At 32.8% G+C, this 17,838-nt stretch overlaps 1 protein-coding gene across 3 annotated transcripts; it reads left to right on the forward strand.

Annotated features, from left to right (window-relative positions):
* Positions 1–1,776: 1,776 nt before the first annotated feature.
* On the forward strand, positions 1,777–15,263 carry LOC118189652 (uncharacterized). Of its 3 annotated transcripts, none has more exons than XM_035360314.2 (4): positions 1,777–1,860; positions 9,384–9,457; positions 13,101–13,384; positions 14,853–15,263. In XM_035360314.2, the coding sequence occupies exons 2-4, from the start codon at positions 9,409–9,411 to the stop codon at positions 15,174–15,176; spliced, it is 657 nt and encodes a 218-aa protein (XP_035216205.1). In that variant the 5' UTR covers positions 1,777–1,860; positions 9,384–9,408; the 3' UTR covers positions 15,177–15,263. The 3 variants fall into 3 exon arrangements, with proteins under 3 accessions (XP_035216205.1, XP_035216203.1, XP_035216206.1); XM_035360312.2 differs by having other exon boundaries at positions 1,787–1,860; positions 13,089–13,384; XM_035360315.2 differs by lacking the exon at positions 1,777–1,860 and adding an exon at positions 9,286–9,304.
* The last annotated feature ends 2,575 nt before the right edge of the window (positions 15,264–17,838 follow it).

Below are 17,838 nucleotides of genomic sequence, written 5' to 3' on the forward strand. Positions count from 1 at the left end.
AGTTTTCCTTCCAGATCTCTGGAAGGAACCAGAATTGAATAAAGCTCCTGTTTTGATGCAGTACAGATGAAAAAGAAAAAAGATTGTTGTATATTCCGGGAGCTGCTATTGTAACAAATTTCTTTCTTTTAAAATTTTCTAGTTTCTAGCTAAGTTATGATTGTTAAAGGTTGGCCTCGCGTTAGTTTCTAGAGCTAAAAGTTTTCAACAAGGTCGTTTTAGACCTCAGTTTCAAACTAATTAACTCTGGCGGGAAGTATGTAAGGATCTTAAGTTTTACTAACGTTTATTTTATTTTAAATCTTTACTATCACTTCTTATTTTCTACTTCCGGCCAGAATTATAAGCGTGAAGGAGTTTATGCAAAGTTGTCTGGCGAACGCCAAGTATTTAAGTGTGGCCTTTTTGCCAAGCAAAAGAGAGGAAGCCGTGAGTTCGAAGCAGGCCGCTTACCTTAGAAGTTACGCAGTTGCTACTTTGCCTTCCAGGCCAGAGGTTTTAATCCTCTTGATAAATTAAACGTATTGTAGTGTTCACAGTCTCTGTGCTACATACGCTTTCTGTTATTATAAGGCCAATCTTATTCTAAAGTTAAATTAGAGTTTAGTTTTATTTTGATATCTTTTAAGTTAGACCCCGAGTGGAGGGTCATTGTATTCCGAAGTACGGAAGTCATTGTATATAAAGAAAAAAAATAAAGGGTTTTGTATACCCTTCGTCTGTATCCTGTCTACTTACTACAATTAGTGAACATAGCTTTAGTAAGCTCTCTGTTCTAGTCAGGTCATTGTATGTTTCCGAAGAAGGTTAGAAGAAACATTGAACCTGATAGGTTTACCAAGATCATCTCATTTGGAAGTTTCTTAATGGTAGTCTTTCGTTGTTTGTTCAAAATATTTGTGTTTTTGAGGAATGAACATCTTTTAAATAATAGCCTTATGATGACTTTTTCCATACTTTGCCTAAAGAACATTTGTCATTCTATAGAATGCCTAGGTATTCTACATATTTCCTAGGTAAAGTATGTAATAATTATCATGTTTCACAATTTGGCTAAAGACGCCAGGCACTCTATAAAATGCCTAGATCTGTTCTATAGAATGCTAGATTTATTCTATAGAATGCTGCCGTTTCATACATTGCCAGTATCACATATACAACATTCTAAATAGTACTGAACTTTATAACTAGTGCATATGTAATATTCTGTATATTGTAAATATTAAATAATGGTACATTGTCATTCTATAGAATAACATAAGATATATTTCTAAGATATATTTAAGTATAGGATATATTTCTACTGTATAAGATATATTTCTACTTTACATTTCCACTCTGAATTAAACACAGATTTAAATGAAATCCATATATATATATATATATATATATATATATATATTATGTCCGGCGTTTACTTATTTTATCTTTTTCAAGCATTGAAGACGCTCGAGAGTGACTGAACCACTTAAAAATGCGTCTCTTGATATACGATGACTTAATCTTTCAACAAACATGCATTATCTCAGTCATCATTTAAGCATGACACTCGAGTTCATTAAATGTGACTATATTTATAGCAAGAATTACTAACTCTAAAAATAAAATCTTCTCGAAACTCAAATTTCAATATAATTCTGATAAGGAATTATGATTGATTTATTTCTTAAATAACGCAAAAGACTTTTTAGGGCAAAGTTCAGTTTCATTATCAAAGATTATTGGTATCATCCAACAGGTGTTCTTTTTTTTACCGCTTTTAAAATTAAGGATAACGCCATCAAGACGTTGTTGGTTCTCACAGACCTCAACGAAGAACTTTCCAGGATTAACTGAAGGAAGATCTTCTGGTTTTAGTTCGTAAGAAAATAATTCAATGATTTCTTAATTTTATTTAAACTTTTTTTTCATAAAATTTGTTTATTCTGTACAGTTAAATGCTTTAAAAACTGATAAGTTTGTATAGTTATTTATAAACAAGCATGTATTGTAAAATAATTTCCTTGTTTATCTAATTATTAGCTACCTCTAGCAATTAGCTAGTCCAAATAATTTAGCTATTTCTTTGATTATTCGGTTGTATTTATTATAATTGAAAAAATTTTTTTTTATCGTACAGTGGTTGTTCGGACATTTTTAGACGATTTTCATTGTATTTACAGAAATATTTTACCTACAGTTTGTGTGTTTTAAATGTTCTGTTTTATAATCCTTATTCTTTCCCATTTTTCTAATCAGTAATTTCCAAGGCAATAAAATAAAGCCTCTTGTACCGTCGGAGGAGATATTTCATCCCATTCCTTTTGACCAGCTTTCAAAAGTCCAAGTTGCTTTCAAAAGTCCAAGTTTCAAAAGTCCAAGTCAAGGGGACTGACTAAAGCGGAAAACTCTCAGGAGATTTAATAGGGATATGAGTGAAGGGTATGGCTTTGATTCCATTTTTTTGCCCAGGAAATAAACGGTGGATTTTGACATGCGGCTGTTTGCATTCTGTTGATGCAGTTCTATTGATTGATGGCTCTGTGTATAAAAGGAAGGTATTTCATATTGGAAAATTGGGTATAAAATATGCTCCCCATAATATGTGGAGAGTTGATCTTAATATATTCCTCCACTCTCTTTATATTTAATTTGCCGTTATATGAAAAAAAAAGTAACAATCATAAATCCTTTTCAGAAACTTTCTTTAGATGCTTTAAATCATGCTTTAAGATTTCTGTCGTGTCTTTGATGATAAAAAATGGATCTCTTTGGTCATTTAAAATGGAAAAAATGGTCATTTAAATACACCCTAGACCATCTATTGTGACAGCATTTTTCCATTTCTGATCGATTTTTCCATTTTTGATACATGTTTCACATATTCTGCAGCGCGTTCTGCGTTTGGAGATAATATCGTGCAAAAAGACTATTCACCTTATGTTTTTTTCCCCGCCTTTTAATGATTAATGGTTAATGATTCAGATAGGCATTAACAACTTTGTTTACAATTGAAACTGAGCATTTTAAGGATTTTGCAACTGTCTTTGGACTTGGCGTATTTTTTTAATATGAAAGATCTTACCTCTAGAACATTCGAAACATTCTGTTTTTTCTTTGGAAACGACTTTACACATGAACCCAAATTTTAACGTTTATTTTCCTTTGTTGTTGACAATATTACGTATCGTAGCTTTAAATTTCGTAAAGCCATGCCTTTCACAGCGTTTTTTATGAACTAGATATGAATAATTTTCTTTGGAACGAGCACAAATACAGCCTTCTATCGATTGCTTCTTTAAAAGCACCACTTTGCATGAACACAAAACTGTCAAACTTTCAAAAATATAGCTTCAGTTAAAAAAAGAATTCCAAGCATACGATTTTTTATATCAAAGCAAAGTTCGTCTAAACATGTGCGAATAGCCCCTGTATTATTTCATATTTGAAATTGTCTTAATTTATTATAAATATTAATAATAAATTATCATAATTTATTATTTAATATTTGAGAAATTTATTTTCAAAATACAGGAAGACCTCTCTTGCAGACTACCTTTCGTAGATAAACCTCTCTAAAAATTATTAGAATAGCTGATAATATAAACAAATATTGGTATTGATATACTACTATAAAAACTTCTCTACGACAGGCATTCTTTGACCTGATGGAGATAATCAATTACATATATTCACTGCCATCGAAAAGATTTGAATTTCTGTATCAGCCTAAAATATTCCCATGTACTATATAAATGAAGAAATATTTCACCAACAGAAAACTGCTTTTTCTTGGAAAGCAGCTTTTTATACATTTTTGGAGCCGTAAATGGTTCTTAATATGCTTGAACTACTTAGTTCATTTTCTGTCTGTGAAACTATGCTAAATAGATTACCCTAACTACATTTTTAATAGAAATTATGATTTCATGACTGTTTATAACATTGATGACACGTATCTTTATCATCATTCAATAAGCACTAAATCATTATTTTTCAAAATTTAAAATACGTAGGGTAATGGAAGCTTAGAATAGAGGGTAAAAGTGCTGAGATCTGTCACTACTTTAAGTGAAAAAAGAAAACGCTGCTAGTAACAGACAATTCATTTTCACCAAGACGTTTCGTTGGCTTGGATTATGACAAAGCTATCTGGCTAAAGGTACAGACATCTTTGTAGATAGCTTTTTGAGAAAAACGACCTTATATTTCCATTATACATGGAGAAATCACGAAAACTGTCTGTCATGAGACGTCTTCTGGAACTGAGCTTGGGACCGAGCTTTCACCGTTTAATGACCTCCCCTCTCAGCCGGTAGGCAAGCTACCCAAGATGCTTAACCCTTTGTAGGCCAAAAACTTCCTAGGCGGCCTTTCATTCAAACAACCACAACCTCCCGAAACGGCCGAGATCTGGATATTGTTTTCTTCCCTCCCGCTAAGGTATGCAATAGCGAGTGCAGTTAACCCAAATGAATTGTATCGGTTTATTGCAGACAGCTTGTCCTAAAAGGCTAATGGAAGCTTTTTTATTAGGAAGTAGAAAGGAAGCCATTTGAATTCTTTATACCTCTTTGCGTGTCCTTTTCACACCTTTTTGGACGGGAAGGGGTGGAAACTGCTGTGAATCTCGAAAGGAATTTGTGTTTTTCAGTATTTTAATTATACAGGTTAGCGAAGGCTTAGATTTCCTAAGGGTTAAATATGTCAGTATTAAGGTGAAAGTGAAATGGTCCTGGATGACGTTAGTAATTTTTTATATTTAGTTACATTGTAATACCCTAGCTAAAATAGAGTTCTTTTCGAGCTAGAATATTGAGGAACTATTCGCCGAGCTCTTGCAGTGTAAGTAAGAACTCCGGTTTATTCCAACTCAAAATAAATTAACAGATGACGCCTCTCGGAGGCCTCCAATTCGGCTTTAACTAAAAATAGAAAATATATAAAACTAACAAATACTAAATGGAGCTAATTAACTGAAGCTGCACAGAATCAGTTCTCGGAGATGGCCCTTTTCGAAGGATCATGGGCTTATAATAGCATGCAGATATTAGGTACGGTACTTCAGTGAGTGTAATGGCACGCAGTAGGGAAAAGGTCATGCTCTTTCAAGTTCAGGATTGAGTCCCGAATTGGGCCTGACCTGTGTTGAAATCCGCAGATAGAATTCTCCAGATGAGATTAATATCAGGGGAGAAAAATACATGTGCGCTTTGCATCTGGGTTCAACCCGTGGATGGCGTGAACTAATCAAGAGAAGGAATCAAGAGCGAGGAAGGATAAGCACAATACAGTATTGAGGCTCCAAGAGCCCGCTGGCCACCTCAAGCAATCTTCAAGGCCCGTCAGACTACCCCAGTCGATTGATGGGGGTTTTCCCCCAGACAGCCGTAAAGATCAAATCATATAGCTCCACCACAACCTCAGGATAAACATATGGTTCCTGCCGAATCCGAACCTACCCGCGAATAAGCGGAGATTCTAGTCTTGTGGAGTCTGATTTTATACCCCCGTGGCCGAGATTGCCTAAGTACGTATCCTAGCCAGTTGTTTTACAGGTTTTACCAGCGGCGACTTTCGAGAGGGGGGGGGGTTATAAACATGCATACAGGTCCAAATACAGGACAATTTTGTTTAAGAAAAGGAAAAAAGAAAATAAAGAGTGAACACGTCTGTTTCCATCTTTAAACCTAACGCTGGAATGATGTTTCAATTACAACAGTACACTGTTTCAAGCAGACAGGCTTTAGGTTGGGCATCAAAAATGAATGAACAGTTTTGAGAATAATGGTGTTATGCTGTTTTAGTTTATTTCAATAGTTGAGTAACTGAGGAAAAAAACACAAAACAAAATGTAGAAATTTATAGATAAGAATTAACCCATTTCTGCAGCAAATGCAATATCCGAGATATTATTTCAAGTTTAAGAACCAAAAGAAAAGTTCTTTTTTTTAAAAAAAAATTCGGATCGTGATAGAGAAAAGGTGATGCATCAGAACTGCAAACTGTGAATGAAGGCTTAAATATACAGATAAAGTAAGAAATTATATTTCACCTATGACGTAACATGAGATAAAAAATTTCTTTATTACGTAACATAATTTTTTATTCCACATGAACATATAATTAGTGAAAAAAGTTTAAAATATCGTAAGAATCGACAGTCTGTTTATTAAATGATGACATTAACAGAAATACTGTAATATTATGAAAAAAAAAGTATGATTCCATGAGACGGACATTGTCCAATGTCATGCGATCTATTATTCTGAATATCTCTTTCGGTGGAATTGGGTTGTTTGGAAAGTAATTTCGTTTTTTCCCAACAGAGAGGTTAGTTGTAGTTTTTCACAATCAACTTGACACTTAAGCTGCATAATCATTATACATATAATTTGAAAGCTAATATAGCAAGACTTGTTTGTGAAAAAGTTACATTGAGTCTACGCAGTAGTTTTTGGTTGGTGCCCTTTGAAATATGGCAACTGAAAAGCAGCATTTTCGGCATATTTTACTTTTTACAATCGAAAAGGTAAAAATGCTGTTCAAGCAATAAACAAATTATCCGATGTGTACGGGGAAGATGTATTGACAGAATGCCAGTGATAAAACTGGTTTGAAAAATTTCGATCAGGCAGTTTAGACCTTAAAGATGAACTCCTCTCAAATACCACCACACCACACGACAGAACTTTCGGCTCGCTATATATTTAAAGTGCGCCCATGCCGGAAGAACACTATACATTTACAAGCATAACTACCTCCTCCGGCGTTTTTAACTCAGGACCTTACGGTGCTGAAGGAGGCTTCCTTAACAACTATACTATCTAGGTGTCCTGTATGTAAAAGATTTTTAGTACATATTAGGATTGGAGAAATGATCTAGAAGTGAGGAAAATTATTGTGATAAATCAGTTTAAAGTCTGAATGGTTATAGATTTACAGTTTTCTACATTTGTATACCAAATTTAAAGAATTTGCAAATTATGCCTATTTTTATGAAAATTGCCGAACTAAAGGTACTAATTATACAAACGAAGAATTGTGCAAATATTCAGACTCGAAGAATACGTAAGCGTACACACGTACTATGCGCACACGTGCGTGTCTGCGTAGCTATGATCTTGCGCACGACGAGTTTTCGGCGATCTGTCTGCTCGTATTCCTTCACGGCATTCGCCATGTGGGCATATTTTATAAGTTGTCAGGTAAAATGTGTAACAGCTAACGTATATATGACGGAATGAGATGGAGAATTGTCAGTAGACTGGAGGCAAATCAATCAACATTGCAAGTGGCTACAAAAGTAATTGTAGCCTATCAACACAGAAAGAAGCGCATTGAATAAAGAGTTTATTGAATAAAGAGAGTGTAAAACAGCTTCGCATTCAAAATTAACCCTGCACGTTTTAGATGACAAAACTTATAAGGAGTTAGAGGACAAGGGTTTTCATTTAGTTTTTCCTTCAAATCATATTTTCATAATATATATATGTGTGTGTGTGTATGTATGTGTGCTGAAAGCAAAATTTAGAAGCACTGATGAAAGAACAGAAGACATAGAGGATTGATCCATACTGAAGAGGAAGAAGTCGGGGCGGATTAAATTCCACTTTTATTTTAAATTGACAATTAACTTGTGACTATTCCTGTGCCTGTGCCACCTGCGCCTTTGCCTGTAATACCATCTAATCATGCCTATTTTCAGAACATTTACATTTTCGAACTGTATTTTGATAGGAAGAGAGCACAGCGGCGTCTAAGCAGCACAGAAGGGGAAGTTAAAAGTACGCATTTATCCAATATGGCCGTCTGTTAGGGTAAAGGTTTTGATTTGTGTTAGGAAGGTTTCAGCTCCCAGAGTTTAGGTTCCCAATTATCTACGTCATAAACGTTACGCAAGCTTTGTGGAATAGATAAATGGAGCAGTCCAGAAGTGTTATTATTATTTTTTTTTTGGAATAAAGAGGAAATAACTGAACGATGAGTTGAAAGGCTATTACTAAATTAAATTATAAAGCTGATTTACATATTTTTTTTAAAATATATTTAGTCGATAGGAGTCAAACCTGTGCGAGGAAACCCCAATGAATTTCTGGTCCATTGCCTTAACCACTTGGCCACGACTGCAAAATGTTATGATTATGATATTCAAGCAAGTATTCTAAGAACTGTGAACGTTTACGGTTATTTTTGAAATCATTAGGACCCTTTTTGCAATATGTTTACCGAAAAACTAACTTGCAGACTTTCAAAATTTCAGTAGCATTTTCAGTTTGCATTTATTATTAAAAATGATGGTTACAAGATTTTTTTTTTATGTTAAAACATATAGATTAAAATTTTATGATTACTTTTTCAAAATTGTATTTTCTTTGTTTCGTTACTGCTTTAATGCTTTCTTCTAAAAAGGCGCCGTTTCTGTCGCCAAACCTTTTTCTATTTGAAGGGGGGATATGTAACATACAAAATATATAAATAAGCTTTATAATTCAATTAAGTAATAGCCTTTTAACTACTCGTTTTTAATTTTGGCTATTTCCTCTTTATTCTAAAAAAATAATAATATTTTTGGACTGCTCCATTTCTAGACAAATCTATGCCACAAAGCTTGCTGATGATGTAGTTAATTGGGAACCTAAACTCTGAGAACTGAAACGTTTCTAACGTAAACCAAAACCTTTCTTTTAACAGACTGCCATATTGGATAAATGGGTACTTTTAGCTTCACCCTCTGTGCTGCATAGCCTCCGCTGTGCTCTCTTCCTATCGTAATAGTATTCAAAAATGTAAATGTTCTGAAAATAGGCATGACTAGAGTGCCAAGTGAAATGTGGCTACAAATGGGAATTTAAATAAAAATGGAATTAAAATCGCTTCGAATGCCATGTTTCTGTGTGATTGCGAATTCCACGTTCTAAGAATCAATCATCTACGTCACCGGTATTTCTGCGTTTCCCACGTTTCAATGTTTTCTCATCAGTACTTCTAAATTTTGCTTTCACAAATATATGCATTTTATTGATATATTGTAATTCTTAGCAGTTCATGATGTTCAGCATTCCTTGAACATACAGAATACAACTTAAATATTTTTCTTTTTTCTTTTTTTTTTTTTTTTTTTTTTTTTTTTTTTTTTGTTCAATGTTATTATCGCGATTTGTTGGATGAACTTAAACATCCGCAATGCGTCATTTGCGGCTGATAAAACGTCAGAGTTTCCCTTTAATCAGCAATAAGAACAATCCTGACGCATCAGTGGACTTTGCATGAACAGTTGAGCGCCCACATGTTTTTAGATACATAAAAAATAAAGGGGTATTGGGTAAGTTAAAATGCCATAGATTACTAGACGACAGCTACATTAATAAAAACGCTTCTATTTATGTGAATTTTTTTTTCAGCTAGGACTTTTACTTGGTGTTTATCATGAGACTACTCTGTGTTTTGCCGATAATCGCTGCAGTTCTCGTATCAGGTATTTAATTTCTTTTCTATATTTTCATAGTCTGTATTCTAATAAAACGCTACAGTATTATAGTATTAAGGGGACTCCGTACCCCAAAATAGATGAAATTACCGATGTTATGCTAAAATAATAACCTTAATACCCTTACTACACCGAACAGAAATTTTGAAAAACATTCTGACGATAAATAAATGGTATATAAAGGGTTTTAAAAATTTCGACAGCCCTTTAAATGCCACACCCCGTCAATGATTATTTCTTTTACTTCTTAATTGTTTCAGAAACTTATTAAAAATCAATGTGAAAGAAGAGGAATGTAATTAAGTAAGACTGCAATTATCAGTAAACTCTGTATTTATGTATAAACTGATTTATTTAAATACTAAGAAGTTGGAAAAAAACTAATTTTTTACTTTTAAACTGACAGGTTTATATATATATATATATATATATTCAGCTCAGCAAATATATCTATTTGTACTATTATCAGTCAATTTTGCTCTGATGCTTCAAAAATGGAAATTATCTGAGACAATACACGAAAAGAGGTGGCGTAGTGAAAGTAATTAAGTTCGTGCTGGAAGAAACATTAAACTCTTTAATTAATTAAAATACACCTAAATTAATTTAAAACGCAATTTATATATGAGAACAAATGGCTAAATGAAGAGAAGAAATAATATATACTGCTGAGCATTTTTAGTAAAATATTTTATGTCTGTTCAAATTTCAAATTTTGCTTTTTGAAAAAAAGATTAAAACGACAAATGAATACTATTAATATCGATTATAAATGTTTTCGAATATATCTTATAATTAATTCATATAGTTTCGAACGTGTTTCACAAAACTAAAAACAGGTAAAAAAAATCTACTTGTATTTTATGATTTGTGCTCGATATTTTTGGACAGATAAGGTTTTAAATAAAAGCTCGTAATTTATGTTTTTATTAACCAATTGGATAGTACTATGTTTTATTTCATATATATATGTATTGAAATTCACTAATAAAACTTTTAAGAAATTTTAGATGATTTAATGACCATTTAGACAGTTTACAATCTTTAAACTGTTCTGAGTTTGCATTTCTTTTAATAAACATTTTACTTAAAATCCTAACACTTGTACAGATATGGACTAAATTATTTAATATTTTTTCCGCTTGTTTAAAAATTACGCGCTTAATTGAAAGAAGGACGGGTTTCTCAAAATTCTGAGAAGAAAAAATATCGGAAGTTAAAATGTGGTTGAGATCATATTTTCTTTTTAAGTTTTTACATAAAAATATGGTTTTACTTTTTTTCTCAGAAACTAATTTACGAATTGCAAAATTAATCATTAATGTTATTAAGAACACTCTAATAAATACAATAAAAAATTTCGAGATAAAACATTGAAAATTGTAGGCGAAGAAAGGCATTTTAATTGTTAAATTTTTCTTCAAAAAACTTAAATTAAACAAAATTACTGGCAAAAGTTTTTTTCAGCTTAAAATTATATTGTCTTACAAAACCATTTAATAATATTCATTAAAAGTAGATAAAAGTTCTTAAATAAAAAAATAGCATTCAAAAGGTACCCAAACTCCTTGAGTGATGTATGTATAATTTTGTAATTAAAATTGCTATTCATTCTTGGTACGTTTACAAATGTAAAACCTTACAAGGTTTATCCTAAGTTTTTAACATTATTTAGTTATTTTAAGTTAGAGCTCCTTTCCTGTCTCTCCTAAGCAACTACTTAGAATTTGGATAGTTTTGGCTATATCTCTTTAGTTAAGCATTAGTTAAGTTCTTATTTATTACTATTTTGAGTTCAAGTCCACATGGAGGCTTTCCTGTACGCCATGAGAAAGGGGCCAACTGTTCATTCTTATTTTGAGCAATAACGGGTAATTAACCCTTCTCGAGTCTTACGAGTTGCTGAACTTAAGCGATTATTCACTTAGATGTTCACTAGGTTCCTGCACATTTAGTTGTTAGATAAAAAGGTGGAATCTCACACATTTATTGTTAGAAGGCTATATTAACACAAACAGCAAATTTAATTGGAGAAAAGTTGTCAGAGATTTCGTTATAAAGGCAAAAATCTTTATAACGCTGCCAGGACATAGTGGAATTTCTTTCCTCTTAAATAATCTCTATCTCTACATATAATAAAAGGAAGAGTTCCCGTGTGTGTCTTTCGTTCGTTCTGCGCGTAAGCTAATAGACCCAGGGCTACGAAATTTAGTACATAGGTGCATCTAGACAAGAGCCAGTGCACCTCAAAGCGATTTTTTTCAAAATTTGAATCAGATTTTTTTTAATTTGATCTTTTTTGATGAAATCGCATTACTTGGAATAGTTTCCTTCCTTTAGAAATGTAGTTTTGGCAACAGTTTTTCATTCAGTGCTTTGTATACTGGACTGCTAACTTTTGAAAATATGAGATGAAATATTTATTGCGTATTTCCCTGTTTTTAAGATATTGAAAGGGTTAGTATGATTTTTTTGCAACGGGAAGTTGGTTAATTTATTTATTAGGATAATTAATATCTGTATTAAGGGATATTGCTTATTTCATGCTACTTATTTTCTTTTGATTTTTGAACACGCAACGCGTAAATCGCAATCTTCTTATTCTGACGCGCATGTGCCCCGCGAGGCACAACAGAAAGAATTTCCTTAATTTTACTCGCTCTTTCTTAGCTAATGGCAAAGAGGTTTGTATATTTCGAATTATGTCATTCATAAAGAATAATTTTGATTGGTTATTGCTTTCTGATGATAGTTTCTTTCTTTTAGAAATGTGGTTTTGGCAACAGTTTTTCATTCATTGCTTTGGATACTGGACTGCTGACTGTTTTCTCTTGAATATATAAGATTTATTGCTTATTTCATTGTATTTTTTATATATGTTTTAATTACATATTATTTTAATTATATAAAAAGTTTTGCATGATTTGTTTAGGAAACAAAGTACTTAACTTCCTTTATACCATTTGAATTTTCAAGAGTTACGACAGGAAGTTTGTTAATTTATTTAGCGGCTAGTTAATAATAATAAAAATAATGACAAAAATAATAATTATTTAGACTATGCAATGTATTTAAAAGTGTGTTTATTATATTTTAATAAAACTTTACACTATCCTAGAATTTTATCATTATAAGATTTCTAATTTTAAAGTTGTGTTAAAGATTATCTTTCTATTTATTTATTCATTTATTTAGTTTTGTAACTACTACATTTCATAGAAAAGATGTTTACTGTAATCACGTTAGTAAATATCAATTAATTACTGTTATCACTGAAACGTTTCTATGTAATTTAAATTTCCTTTGCTAAAACTTACATTAATTTGTTAAGTGGATATCAAGAATGAAACGACGGGACTGAATGTTTAAGAGAAATTTCAACTAAAATGAAGGAAAAGTTAATAATCCACGCTTCAGATTGTTTCCATAATCTGTTTTATTCATCTTCAAAATAATTCATTATTAAATTAATTAATAAAAAATTGAATTTTTAATCGAATTAAAATTAGAATTCATTGATTAATTAATAAAAATTCATTGAATAGAATGAAATTTTAAATGTTTAAGAAGAAATTTTCAGCTTTGAAATTTTGTCTGAAATAATTGCACTTAATACCAGTTTTCATCACAGGGGAATGCAGAGTCTTCAGTTCATTGTTCAATGATTCAGATGACAAAGAAATAGACACTAATTGTCTGGATAAAGACGTCGACGCCTATTTAGATAAGGTGTTGGAGAGGGCCAGAAAGGAACTTCCAGATCCAATGCGATTACCACCACGATCGACAATAGTGGAACTGCACGAGGGCGTTCTTTGGGGAATGTCTACACTCGAAAGATCAGGACCGAGTAAAGTAACATGCGAAAACTCGACGGTCACGATAAGTGGAAAATTAACTGTGGAGGAACTAAAGGTACAAAAAATACTCTCTTATCCTCTATTCCATCTTTCCTACAATTTATTCAAATATCTTCCTGCATTCATTAGCAGACAACTCTGTGTCATACTGGCTGTTAAAAATACTTAAATATTTGTAGAGACATTAGGTATTTTTTAGAAGAAAGAGAGTTTGAAAAATTAGCAACGCCTTCGCCGGGAATCGAACCACGGACCTATGGATACCGGCCCAGCGTACAGACCACTACACCATGAAGGCACGCTAGGAAAGTGGGATATTACAATATATCCCACTCCAAAGTGGGATATCAATGTATACCTTATATATTGATCCTTAATATATTTTATTTCCAGTTTCAAAGTTTCTCATTACCCCTTACGATCTTGAAATCTTAATTTTTTTAAAAGAGGTATACATATTGTTGTGTTCTACGGATTCGTGGATTTGGAGTGAATGATAACAACACTTGATGAAGAATGAAAACACAATTATTACACAATTATAATATAGTTGTTACGCCAGTATGACACAGGGAAGTCCTAAAGGCATGTTTACAGTTATCGAAAAACAGCGATAAACACGTTGAAACAATCAGCAGCACAGCCTTCAGGCTACAACGGTGAAGACAGCTTCACGGCAAAGCACTAAATTAACGGTGAAGACAGATTCACGGCAATGCACTAAACAGTGACAACAGCTTCACGGCAAAGCACTAAAAAACGGTGAAGACAGCTTCACTAAACTAAGCTGTACTAAACTGCTAAAGTTTAGCTCCCGTACTAAGTACTAAGGTACAGGTATAAAGTACTAAAGTACAGCTCCCACAAGCTGCAGTGAAGTACAGCTTCCGATTTATTATTTAGAGTATCCTTTATACCTTAGAACCTTGTATTTATATTTAAGGAAATTAAGTAACGAAGAATCTACATAAATGCATGTATGCTTCTCGCATTGTGATAAAACAACGATACCTAGAGCCATCCAGTTCTGAATAACCGCGTCTCCACCCGGATATGGGCATCTGAAAGCCCAAGTTTATAATTTTGTTTTATTATCTATTTCATACTTTGCAAAACTTTAACGAATTTTTGATTAACAAACTGAACAATTTCAAAACGAACAATGGCAGCACTATACGAAGAAAACAAAACATTTCTATCTCCAGCGCGCGAGACTATGCATCGAAAATTCTAAAGATATGCTTTTTTTAAAAATTATTTTGTGATATCTCTGTTGAGTTTTATGTCTTAAGTGCGAAGAACATGATATTTAGTAGATAAAGATAACACACAAAACGTTAAAAAAATGCCCTTTCTGCGTAATGTAAAATCTAGAAAAGTTCAAACTTTTTTCTTTTTTACTTGAATCTAATGTTTTCAAAAACAGGTCTTTATATTATTTATTAGCTTATTATTTTCAGAATCTTATAATGGATGTGAATAACAATAATAATAATTGACGCTTGAAAATTTCTTGTCTTTAGGGCCGTTATACTTGGAAAAAGGAACGTAAAAACAATGATGCCAAGGAAGGTTACATTGTTTTCATCTCGGATGATTTCGAAGCCGATGTCGAGATCGTCATCGAGAGGCAGGAGGGCGAAGAGACTCATCCCCGCCTTACACGCTTCGAAATCAAAAAATTCAAGAAAGCCAGAATAGAAATGACAGGCGGTTTCTTACCATGGCTTTTGGGTGAAATGGGAACTCTTATATCCGGAATTTTCCAAAGGGCTATCGGCTGGGCCGTACAAGATCCTCTCAAGGAAGCTCTGGAAAGGCAGATGCGGGATATATCGCTTGATTAAAGCCAAACAAATGTTAAGTTTACTGACACTGAAGTTGCCTGTTATTGTTTACGTCTGTAATATCTAATAAATAATGATTTAAGCTTTGATGAAGATCACATATGATCATATACGATTCCGTATCTGCACATGTAGTTATTATAGTTCACTTTGTTTAATGTGTTCATGATTTTTAAAGAACAAATATCACATCAACATCCAAGAAATTAACACTATAGATGCAAAATGGTAATAAAATACCAGTTCAGAACTAAACACAGTGCAGAGTTCTACAAAATTTTAAAGGGGTTAGTACAGGTAGATCATGATTCCTTTACGACAACACTTCTTTTTTTTTATAAAATTTAACTTGAGATTTCATTTTGGACAGAGAAATAAAAAAAGCTGATATGTACATCACACAACTTCCATGGACGGAATATTAAATTATACGCATTACTTCCTGCATTTCATTTAAACTTATTTTCTCGAATTTCATTAGAGATATATTTATCATTCAATTAATTCAATTCTCACCTTGCGGGAAAGAAAAAATACATAAAATATCAAAATATTTTCATCAAAATTTGACATAGAAAAATATGAAACACCAAATACAGTTAAAACAATTAAAAAATGATTCAAATTAAAGTTTCTAAGAAAATTCAAACAATTCGGCTAGTAGGCAAGAAGGCAGATTTTCTGGTGCACAAAACTAAAAGTTTTGTTGTGGTCCCACTCGGCAAAAATACGCTGAATGTGCAGAAAGACTTAATCCACTATTTCGCTAAATTTCAAATGTAAAAACATATGGCTGCTAGGGTAAAAAAAATTAGGCTTAGCCACACTTAAACAACTTTAAATTATTCATAATTCTACAACTATTGATGCAGATTAACTAAAGGCATAAAAACTTTAATCGGAAGATAAGAACAACATAAGCCATTTTTGAAGGACAAAATGCACAATTTACCAACATATAAGAATGGAAAAAAATGAGCTCACGAGTCAAGTAGCAGAGTGAGAATATATATATATATATTTATGCACTTTTGGTGCGGCCGTTTGCAACCAAAAATGGAGGTACTCAACTACATGTTATAACAGTCCTATATACAAAATTTCAACGTTCTGAAGCCAGTCGTTTTTGAGTTACGCAAGATATATACATACGTACGTACAAACGCCACGAAAAAAGCTTTTGTGAATCCATTTTAAATCATTTTTATAATTCATTTGGAGAAAACGTTTCCTTTATTGTGCCCTTTCGTATAGATGTCACGCAAAAACATTGTTAAATTGCATTTGATAGCGGTCAAAATAGATATTTTCGTTGAACTATGGTACCCGGAATTTTTCGTGATTACAATACTTCCTTTACTTCGTACAAGGAAGTAAAAATGATTATTGTAGGTACTTGAGGACTGCTGGCCCTAGAAGAGATGCTTCCATACATCTTGTCTTCATGGAAGACAGTTCAGGAAAGGTTGATTAGACATCATCTTTACCGGCAGCTTTTCTGGGTTGAGTGATCCAATTGTGGAATTCACTTCGTGCGGAGAAGCCAAATCTGCAACATGCGAGCACATTCCCTCTCTTCAGCCTCATATAATTTTCAACCGCCCGCCGAGATATTTCTAGTACTTTCTGCTTCTCGAAATTACTTGGAGGCAATACGAGGGTGGAATTACGGTTACATTTAGTCAATTTCAATACATATTACGGTGATACAAGGACCGGACACAAATATAGCCAAATAGCCACCGAATACGGCGACTTTTGGCGATTTCTCGCCAAATTTAGCATTAAAGTAAGTCGCCAAAACCATTGTTAGTTTGGCGATATCTCGCCAAATTACCGAGATACCCGTCTACTCAATGATAAATGCACTTGCCCCTGTGTTTTTACTTTTCCGGCATAGCTTTACTTTAGATTTTTCATGTTACAAAAAAAAAAAAAAAAAAAAAAATTAAATAATGAAGAACCTGCATGAATGTATGTATGTTTCTCGCATTGCGAAAACACAACGGTACCTACAGAAATCAGATTTTGAATAACGTAGTTCTCCACTCTAATAGGGGCATCTGGAAACACACGTTTGTAATTTGGAATTTGTTTTATTATCTGTTCCATATTTTGTAAAACTTTAATGAATTTTTGATTATCAAACTCAACGATTCAAAGCGTTCCATTAACATTAACATCGCGTGCATCTTCAAGCACGGATATTTTATGCGCGAGGTTTCCTTACATTTCTTACTGGTATGATATTGGTAACGTAGCGACGCAAAGGCATTACAGTGTCTAAAGGCATTTTGCGCCGAATGATTTTGAATGTCTGTATCACTTTTCAAATCCCGTTTGCGATCTCCCTTCCCGGGAAAAAACGTCCACTCGAATATGAGCATCTGAAAGCCAGAATTTGGAGTTTGTTTTATTATCTATTTCATATTTTGTAAAGCATTTATGAGTTTTTGATTAAGAAACTCAACGATTTCAAAGGGAGAAATGGCAGCATTGTACGAAAAAGAATTTTTATCTCCAGCGCACGAGAGTGTGTATCGGAAATTCTAAAGCTATGATGTTTTTAAATATTTTGCGATATTACTGTTGAAGTGAATTTGATGGTTTAAGTGCGAAGAACATGATTTTTAATAAATAAATATAACACACAAATGTTAAA

Source organism: Stegodyphus dumicola, chromosome 6 (genome assembly GCF_044657685.1).
Source record: "Stegodyphus dumicola isolate Sdum_Otavi_A_Nest chromosome 6, ASM4465768v1".
Classification (NCBI taxonomy): domain Eukaryota; kingdom Metazoa; phylum Arthropoda; class Arachnida; order Araneae; family Eresidae; genus Stegodyphus; species Stegodyphus dumicola.